The sequence below is a fragment of the Macaca nemestrina genome, chromosome 9 (genome assembly GCF_043159975.1).
Source record: "Macaca nemestrina isolate mMacNem1 chromosome 9, mMacNem.hap1, whole genome shotgun sequence".
Lineage (NCBI taxonomy): Eukaryota > Metazoa > Chordata > Mammalia > Primates > Cercopithecidae > Macaca > Macaca nemestrina.
Window position 1 is genome coordinate 96,318,727 of NC_092133.1, and position 10,728 is coordinate 96,329,454.

General features: G+C 41.4%; 1 protein-coding gene across 1 annotated transcript in view; it reads right to left on the bottom strand.

Annotated features, from left to right (window-relative positions):
- LOC139356003 (uncharacterized) overlaps positions 1 to 9,545 on the bottom strand; it is a 57,073-nt gene extending 47,528 nt beyond the window's left edge. The window contains exons 1-3 of the mRNA XM_071068732.1: positions 9,538 to 9,545; positions 9,361 to 9,473; positions 4,740 to 4,806 (exon numbers count right to left, since the gene is read on the bottom strand). Coding sequence (XP_070924833.1) covers positions 4,740 to 4,806; positions 9,361 to 9,473; positions 9,538 to 9,545 — 188 coding nt within the window. The remainder of the gene's footprint in view (positions 1 to 4,739; positions 4,807 to 9,360; positions 9,474 to 9,537) is intronic.
- Between the last annotated feature and the right edge of the window lie 1,183 nt (positions 9,546 to 10,728).

Consider the following 10,728-nt stretch of genomic DNA (forward strand, 5'->3'; position numbering starts at 1 on the left):
CTCCTCAAATTCTGACTCTCTTACCTCCCTCTTTCTCTTATAAAAACCCTTGTGACTGCTAGACACAGTAGTCGTGGCTCACACCCATAATTCCAACAGTTTAAGAGGTCAAAGCGGGGAAAGGCTTGAGGCCAGGAGTTCAAGACCAACCTGGGAAACATAGCAAGATCCCCAACTAAACAACAAAACCAAAAAGAAATAAGAAAAGAAAAAATTAGCTGGGCATGGTGGTATGCATCTGTATTTTCAGCTACTTGAGAGGCTGAGGTGAAAGGGTCGCTTTAGCCCAGGAGATCGAGACCAACCTTGGCAACGTAACAAGATCCCATCTCTACAAAAAAATACAAAAATTAGCTGAGCAAGGATGGTGTGCACCTGTAGTCCCAAATACTTCAAAGGCTGAGGCGGAAGAATTGTTTGAGCCCAGGTGGTTGAGGCTGCAGATAGATATGACTGCATCATTACACTCCAGTATGGGTGAAAGAGAGACACTCTGTCCAAAAAGAAAAAGAAAAGAAATACACAAATACACATTTGGTTTCTGCCCTTATCCCGGCACAGAGCTTCTAAAGTTCTCATAAACTTCTCAGTGATAAAGATGATAAGAGCATCTTCTGTTTCAATATTTGGTCTTAGTCCCAGGTTTCTAACACAAGAACCTCTAAGACCTTTGGGATCTCCACCATAGTAAGAATGCATTTGATGATGTTACTGAGATGACTGGGTAACTGAAAGCTTCTAGAAAGCTTCAGGAGGAGGGCTGGTTGCCAGAAGAGCAAACCATGTGATTAGAGGCTTGGAACTGTCAGCCTCACCTACTGAGCTCCAGGAAGAAACAGTGGCTGAAGATTGACTTAATCACCAACAGTCAACTGATTTCATCAATCATGCCTGCATAATGAAGCCTTCATAAACACCCTAAACAACAGGGTTTGGAGAATGTCTGGGTTGCTGAACACAAAGGAGATACTAAGAGGTAACATGCCCAATAGAGGGCATGGAAGCTCTGTGCCCCTTCCCACATACCTTGCCCTGTGCATCCATTTCCCTTTTTTTTTTTTTTTTTTTTTCTGAGACAGGGTCTGGCTCTGTCTCCCAGGTTAGAGTGGCACAATCGTGGATCACTGCAACCAGTATGCCTCCCTAGTTCAAGCCATCCTTTCACCTCAACCTCCTGAGTAACTAGAAGTGTAGGCACATGTCACCGCACCAGGCTAATTTTAGAAAAAAAAAATTTGTAGAGATGGGGTTTCACAGTGTTGCCCAGCCTGGTCTTAAACTCTTGAGCTTAAGCGATGCTCCTGCTTCGGTCTCCCAAAGTGCTGAGGATACAGGCAGAAGCCCAGCATGTGTACATCTCTTTCATTGGCTGTTTCTGAAATATATCCTTTACAATGAACCAGTAATAGAAAGTAAATTGGTGAGATCCAGTGGCTCACGCCCATAATCCTAGCACTTTGGGAGGTTGAGATGGGAGGATCATGTGAGCCCAGAAATTTGGGACCAGCCTGGGCAACATAACAAGACGCCATCTCTACAAAACATAAAAGAACATAGCCAGATATGGTGGTGCAGGCCTGTACTCTCATTGGGAGGCTGGGGCAGGAGGATCACGAGTCCAGGAGTTCAAGGCTACAATGAGCTTTGATCACACGGCTGAATTGCAGCCTGGCAACACAGTAAGACCCTGTATCTCAGAAAAAAAAAAAAGAAAATAACCTGTTTTTCTGAGTTCTGCAAGCTGTTCTAGCAAATGATTCAACCGAAGAAGGAGGTCATGAGATCCTGGTTTCTAACTGATTGGTCAAAAGTACATCTAACAACCTAGGACTTGCAATTGGCATGTGAAGTGAAGGCGGTCTTGTGGGACTGAGCCTCTATCCTGAAGGGTCGGCACTAACTCCAGGTAGTGTCAGAATGCAATTGGGGGATACCCGGTTGGTATCCAGATTGTCCGAAAACTGGTGTAGAATCTCCACATGCACATTTGGTTGGAAGTGTTTGACCACAGCTACTATTCAAGAGAAAGAACTACTCATTATTTAAAAAAAAAAAAAAAAACATAAAATTATGTTCTACAAAAAACAAATCAACCTTATTTACAGCCCAGTCCTACTCAAATATGGAATGTTAGAACAAAAAGTCTCATCATGGACTCGAGAGCTGACATCAGGAATGTCACAGCCATCCTGCTCTCTGAGAACTCATCTTCAACAGGCAGGGGGGACACTGCAACTTGGGCCATGATCCCTGCACAAGTAGTAAAAAAATGAGTAGTAGAAATCCAGGGTCCTAAACCCATATCCAGAGCGGTAAGAGTTTTTCACCGGCTGGCTAATTTACAGTGGTCTTGCATCAGAGGAAAAATAAGGCTCAGAAACTAGGTATTCAAGTTACCCAAAACTCTCATCAGATACAGAATCCATCTGCTAACTTTCTATCTAGTATTAATTCCATAAAGTTGGAAAAATATCACTCCAAAAATAAATCCATATGGCACCTAGCATCAATGCATTTCTCCCAAGTAAAAGAGGAGGCAAGGTGCTTTACAACTCAGTGATGGGCTACCACAACACAGGACAGTGGTACAAAGCTCCCTTTCTCCCCCGCATAACCCAACACAGAAAAGAGTGGGTGCAGTGGAATGAGGCTGGGTGAAGAGAAGTTCCTCTTCTTACTGAGAAAATAGATCACAGGGCATCAAGTAACATGTAAAAGTCTTTACAACAAGGCATTTTTTAAAAAAACATTTTCTAATATTTTGGTATCAGGAAAACCCTCAGATGAATTTCAAACACTATAAAAATGCAATACATATACAGAAAGTATTAACTGTTAACAATAATAGAGATAAATTGGAACCTTTATGGATTGCTTTTTGGAATGTAAAATGTTACAGCCCGCTGTGGAAAACGGTTTGGTAGTTAACATATTAAGCATAGAATTACATGATCCAACAACACCCTTTAAGCTCTATACCCAAAAGAACTAAGAGCAGGGACTCAAACAGGTATTTGTACACCCGTTTAATAGCAGCATTATTCACAGTGGCCAAAAGGTAGAACCAGCCCCATGCCCATCGGTAGGTGAATAGATAAAGAAAATGTAATATACACATACGCAGAATATTATTCAGGCATTAAAAAAAAAAAAACTCACCAGGTTCAGCAGCTTACACCTGTAATCCTAGCACTTTGGGAGGTCAAGGCGGGCTGGTCGCTTAAGCACAGAATTTTGAGACCAGCCTGGGCAACACGGCAAGACCTCACTTCTACAAATAAAATTTTTTTCTTAAAAAAGGAAATTCTGATAGTGTTACGAGCCTTGACAGCATTATGCTAAGTGAAATAAGCCAGACACAAAAGGACAAATATTGTACAAGTCCACTTATATAAGGTATTTAGAATAAACAAATTCATAAACAGAAAATAGAATAGTAATTGCCAGGGGCCAGGAGGAGGGTTCAATGGGGAGCTATTGCTTATGGGGTACAGAGCTGCAGTTTAGAATGATGACAAAGCTCTGGAGATGGAGAGTGGTGATGGCTAACAATGCGGATGTGCTTAAAACACCAGGGACCTGTGTGCCCTTAAAAATGGTTAAGTGTTATTTTGTATTATGTATATTTTATCAAAAAATAAAAATAAAACACCAAAACAGTACACCACATAAGGACGTACTAAGATGGCAAAATCTAAAGCAACTTTTTAAAACCCAGATAATTTTTCTGTAAACAGCATACGAATTAAATGCTTATTAAAAATTTGCCCCTTTAATTTAGTTGAATTAATTCTACTTTCAGAGATTAAATAATTAAATACACTTAATTGGAAGCATAACTGAAAAGCTAAACACTGAATGCAGGAAGAGGAACTGTAAAAACACATCTATGTACATAAACTAATTGACTGACAACACTCGAGTATCCCTTAACTAAAGCCCCAGTATTACAGAGAAGATGGACAAGCACTTGAAAAGCTGTCAGCAGGAAACTGTTATACCTAAAAATGTCAATAAATCTGCATTAAAGAGAATGTTCTATTTTTCTATTATTAAAGGTTGTCACCTAGCGTTACCATCTGTTACCATGTGCACTGACTACTAGGCCAGATTTAGACATCAACAAGTAATGAAGCATACATACTTAGGAAGTTACAATTTATAATAAAAACTATGATCAGAAAAATAGTATTTGCATCATGAAGACCTTCAGTTACCACTTAGTTTTCATCCTCGTAGGCTTTATTGATCAATATAGTAAAGAGGTATATTAACTCTTATAACTTAAAACAACTTGTTGCCTAGGAAAGCATACCAAAAAGAATCATCTTTTATTTCCAAGACAGGTGTTTTAAGAATAATATAATCTGTAAAAGAGAATAGACATACAACAGGCCAGGCATGGTGGCTCACGCCTGTAATCCCAGCACTTTGTGAGGCCAAGGCAGGCGAAATCACAAGGTCAGGAGATCGAGACCATCCTGGCCAACATGGTGAAACCCTGTCTCTACTAAAAATACAAAAATTAGCTGGGTGTGGTGGTGCGTGCCTGTAATCCCAGCTACTCAGGAGGCTGAGGCAGAAGAATCCCTTGAACCAGGGAGTCGGAGGTTGCAGTGAGCTGAGATCATGCCACTGCACTCCAGCCTGGTGATGGAACAAGACTCCATTTCGAGGAAAAAAATAAAAAATAAAAATACAACAAATACAGTAACACATAAAATCTCTTTTTCTTTTAACCTTCTGCTGGTCCTTCAGTTGCTGCTGGTACTGTTCCGTCACTGCCTTCTGAAGAATGATGGCTTCCTAAAAAGAAAATAAACATATAATAAACCAATAAAAACTCACAGTGAAAGACAAAAGAGAATCTAGATAACAATGCAATCATTTTTAAGATATAATAAACATGAAAAATGATTTTTTAACTCAATGGAAAAAATACTTTCTAATTCAGAAAAAATTATAACACTTCTATTTGGAAGCTAAAAAATATTATTTTAGAATACAAATACAGAGTAGACCAAAGTAGGTTTGTGGATTTAACATTAGTTACTGTAACTGTATGATAAAATTACTGGATATTGCAACCTGAAGAAGCACAATTATGCTTCAAGTACCATGCTCATCTGTCTCACTTACACATACACACACACACACCCCCCCCGAAGTGTGAATGCTTGCTTTGCTCAGACACTTAATTAACTTCCTATAAATAAGTTCAGGGTTTGCTGTAGAATGCTTCCTGCTTTCCATTTTCACTATGGTGAAAGCTATGGAAACTCGCTCCCCATAATTTAATCAAAGTTGTACTTAAAGTAACTCATAAGTAAAAATTTAAGATCCTATCTTCAGTATCAAGAAAACATTTTAATCCGGGTAATATAATCTGCTTGCTTCTAAAAACTGGGACATAAAGCAATAGATCAGTTAGGCAGTCACATGGTAAACAGGTTTATCCTACTGGAGCAGAAGTTTATTCACAAATAGGAAAGAAAGAATCTAAGATTATCAGAGCTCCAGTAAGGATTAAGACCACAAGTTGCCCCTAGTATACATCCACTGCCCTTAAAGATCTGAGCTACTAACATGGAAAAGATTGAAAAACACTGCCTTCAAGTATAAATAAAAATGTATTACATTTCGGAAGAATACATTGCTTAGGGGGAAGGGAAGCAGATGCTCATCTATTTTGTCCTATCTATTGATAAATAAAGTCAGAAGCTGTACTAAAACTAAAATAAAAGTTATACATACATTTTCTCTTAATTTTTAAAGAGTAATGATTAGTCTGAAAAACTCATTTGGTGGTTACTGTTCTTGAATTAAAAGTGCCATACTGAGGTGAAATCTTTTTGGTTTTCAATACCTAGCTTTATTATGTCACAATTATCTTGGGATTCTTTTCAACTTACTGCATATTGTGAAAACTCACCTGAATTCACAACTCTAGGTAAATCTACAAACATCTGTGAATCCATCTTTAATTAACTTCTAAAACACACTTTCTCTGCACACATTTCCTTTCTCTTTTTTTAACTTTAATATTTGGATTTAGGAAGCATTAAGTTCTTTGACTGTAAAGTCAAAGAAAAAAGAGATATGAGGTCAAAGGAATGACAGATAATAAAGAAGAGGCCGGTAATTAAAAAGTAAAATTTCAGTAAAGAATGACAGTTAAGATCGTTGTTCATGTTACTACCTGAACACCAAGGGTTTGGTCCAGGTCCTGCTGCTCACCAGACAGTAACTAGTCATTGAGGTGACAAGTATTACCAAGCAAGAAAGCTTTAACCTGGTGCTGCAGCCCAGGAGATAGGGGCTCAGTCTCAAATTTATCTCCCTGACTGACTAAAACTAGGGTCAGGAAAGAAATGTAATAATGTGTAAGAGAACAGAAATTAGAGAGGGGCAGGAGGCAGCTGGTGCTGAGATCTGATATTTTTCAGTTATTTGATACTTACTGAAGGTCTTTTTTTGAGGAGAGAACTCAGATAAAACAGATACAAGTTTCAAGGTTTAACAGCAGGGTCAACTCTTACGTTGATCCAAACAAAACCCTATCCATGGGACAACTGGGCCGGTGTCAATGTAAGCAATAATTCTATAGGTCCTTTTTGTTTAAAATCTGAACAATTAAATTTATATTATATGCTAAACATAAGGAAAATACATCTTATGTACTCAAGGCCAGAAGAGAGAGAAGTAAAACCTACTACTAATAGCCTATGAGTGTCAAGTTTGGGAACACTATAAAAAATTACAAAAAAGTAATAAATGCATAAAAGTTACAAATTAACAAGTGCTATTTCAGAATTCTTCTAAATACTAAGTACATGAACTTACTAATACTTGCATTACTAACCACACAATAAGAACCCGACTTCTGACTATTCTGAGATAAGGTATAAATGTGCACCTTTACCTTAAATGGGAAAGTGTGTCTTGTACCCACTTTGAGATTCGTGAAAGGGAAAACTGATTTGAAAAATGTTTGCTTGTCAAGTTCATTTATATGTTAAGAAAAGGTCAATACAATTTTTCCTTTTCAATGTAGAAAAGTAATACATAATACTATAGTTATAAATACTAAAACACAGTCTGTGGAATACAAGAAAACATTAAATACAAACACTATGTAGGAAAATGGAGGTAAAAGGATGATACCTTGCAAAGACTTCAGTAGAAGATTTTTATCAACGTCATCGCTTTCAAAAGGGCATGTTTTAGGATACAAAGATAATACTTCAACAGTAACCCTCCCTCCCCAGGCTAGAGGCAGTGACTTATGCCTGCAATTCCAGCACTTTGGGAGGCCAAGACAGGCAGATCACTTGAGGTCTGGAGTTCGAGACAGACCTGGCCAACAGAGTGATACCCCATCTCTACCAAAAAATACAAAAATTAGCTAGGTGTAGTGGCATGCACTTATGTAGTCTCAGCTACTCGGAAGGCTGAGGCAAAAGAATCCCTTCAACCTGAAAGGCGGAGGTTGCAGTAAGCCCAGATTGCACCACTGCACTCCAGCTTGGGCGACAGAGTGAGAATCTGTTTAAAAAAAAAAAAAAAAAAAAAGTCATGTTTACATAGAGTTAGGCTGCACAGCTCACTCTCTTAACCATCCTGTAATTCTGCCCACTCTATGCTATGCTCAGTCACTGACGCACTTGTTTGGTAGCTCCCTTAGAGCTTAGAACCTAGGTTTTATGTCCTGCTCTACAGCTATATAATTTAACAATTTTCCTCTTGAGTTTGTTGGATTCTAACCCTATATATAACAAATCTTATTAATAGTACTGAATCTTAAAGGAGGCTGTGATGTCTTTAGTCCCTAGAAATATTAAACAACCTATAAACAAACGACCATATGAGAGTAAACAATCCAAATTTCTACATGCTTTAAAACACTGAGGCAATGTACTGAGAAACACACCTAAGAAACTGCAACCAATCTACTCTGGACAAAAATTTAGACACTGTCTCTTCAAAATAAGCTATCTGGTGGTACTTATGCATATTCTTACATATAGCAACAGTATTTTACATGCCATAACCTTAAAAATAATTTTAAAAGTGTCAAAATTATAAGCCTTAATCCATCTCTGTGGGCTTGAAAAATGATACAATATACATTTGTTTCTTTAAAGTATTCAATAAAATGCATAAACTTCTAGAGCAATCACTGAAAAAAGGGTTCATACTAAAGGTTGTAATACTAGGAAAGAGGGCTCAGTACTGCAGGTTCTTAAAGGCAAAAGTTAATAAAGCCTTACTTTTGGTTGTGAATCCTGGCCTTAAAACATTATTCACATGATCTCCCCTTCCTTTTCCTATTGTAAAGATGTGGTGACAAACCAGGTTTGCTCATGCAGATAATAATCTTGAAAACAGTGGCAGAGAAATAACATGAAGGGAATATAGTTTACTTAATGACCTCCTAAATTGGAACTTATTACCCCATGCCTCTTGCATATCTCCAGACTAATATAAGAGAGGTATGAAATGGCTGTTTCCTACCAGTATTTTATTTGATGTTTCATTTTTTTTTTAATTACTTGTATAACTACCTACAATGCGTTAACAGGAACAGGAAAGCATAGCTATTCAAGTAACTAAATAATTATATAAATCTCTAAGACATAGTAATGGACCAATTATTTTTAAAGTACAACACACTGACAAGTAGTTTATTTTTAACTCAGTTTTGGTTTGGGAAAAAGCAAACAAAAGCAGGAGGAGGTGAAGGAGAAACAAGAATAGAAACAAGAAATAGAACCAGCAGCATAAGCAAGTAAAGAGGAACGAGATGATGATGATGAGAATAAAACAGACTGGAAGAAAGGAAAAAGAACAGGTGAGGGAACCAGAAGGCCTATTATGATACCTTTTTTCCCCTCCTTGATTCATGAAAACTGAAAAAGTTCAAGACTTTTTTACAACAACAACAAAAAAAAAACAAGCAAAAAGATACACAATCACCCCCTAAATTTTGTTAAGACTGAGATAATGCTCCATTCACGTCTGGCTCAGGTGCCAGCAGAAGGAAGGGACCCTCCAGATTCTACAGAAGAAAGGGGAGGACTCCTCCTTGCCCTGACGGCACCTCCACTGCTACCACCGAGGCCCACGGCACAGCACCCACAGCTTCCTACCCATGCCAGGCCAGGTGGCTCCGCAGCGCTCCTACTCCCACTTCCCAGGACCCCAGACTTGCGGCTGCTGCCACAACTAGGGCCAATGCCAATACAACCACCGCTGCTGTCGCCCTCGATGCACTGGCACTCCCTACAAGGCTCTTACCACCTGGCCACAGCCACAGCCCTACCCCCCAACCTGGCCACAGACGGCGGCCCTCCTACCTACTCCTCCAAAGCACCAGCCACCGCAGCGAAGCCAGCCGCCACGTCCCAGGCTCCAGGCTCCAGTCTTCACTTTCCAGCGTGTGGCAGGTTGTTCCTCCTTCTGGCACGGAGCAGCTGAGCCAACAAAGTCAGAAAAGCCTAGAACATGATGCAGGGAGTGGTAACGTTAGAGCCTAACCTCGTCATAGTGGCCACTGGGTGGCAGTGACAGGTTTCAGTTAACTGGAGACTCCACAGTGGCCTGCTCCCCATCCACAGGAGCGGTTGGGCCCACCGGGGCTGCGGCTCCTCGGCGAGCAAGAACAGCAAAACTCACACCCAGCCACCACCACCCCGCCTGCCCTGTCCCCCCCTCCCCGCGCCCCCCGCCCAATCCGAGTGCCAGTTTCCGTTCCTAACGCCTCCACCCACAGGGCCCTGTCCCCCCATGACGCCTGCTACTCCGTGTCCAGGGATCCCAGGTTGTCTCAACACAGAGCAAGAGGACGCAGACCCAGGAACCATGACGGGTGTCGGGGCCCTGCCATGCTCATGATTCCCATGGAAACGCTGTGCCCCCACCGGGCTAAATCCACGAGCAGTAGGTCTCCCTCTAGATTCTGGAGCCTGGCTCCTTCCTTGGAGGCCACCGCTGTGGCGGCCACCTTTGCCACCACCAGCAGTGTAGCCCTCGATAGTGTCCCGAACACCCCCACACTCCCAGGAAGTGTAACCACCGATAGCGCCCCCAACCCGTCCTCACCTCGAGCACCCAATAGCGACCCCAAACCGCCCCCATACCGAAAGAAATGACGCCTAGAACAGCGCCCCAACCCGCTCTCAGTCCCCGAGCACCACAGCCCTGGATAGCACCCCAACCCCCTCCCAGCTGCAGGCAGTGATGCCCGGAATAGCGCCCCCACGCAGTGGGCAGTACAGTTGAGGATACGCACCTACCGCGGCCGCCTTTCTACCACTCGGGCAGCTGTGCCGTCTCTGTTGCAGCCACCAGCCTCAGCGAGGCGAGCCGCTGTGCCACAGGCTCCGGCCTCCAGCTTGCGTCAGCGGAAACCACCTTCTCCTCCCGCTATAGCACCGTACGGAGCCAGCTGCTAGTCCGCCATCTTACTGCTCCGGCTGCACTTCAGTCTCTGTTGTCGCCACCAATGTTCTGATTGGATGAAAGAAAACCTCTAGGCTTATTCTGATTGGGCTTTCCTATCATGTTCTGATTGGTTAGCCTAAGGCTTGCTCTCATCCAATCAGAACATGTAGTCCAGGAACCTTGGTATATAAAGCCTGCTAAGCGGGAGTCAGCCCCTTCCAGGCTCTTTTGCTTCTGTGTGTTCTGCTTGCGTGTGCCCAGCTTAGAAGTGGGGAAGGGGCTGGG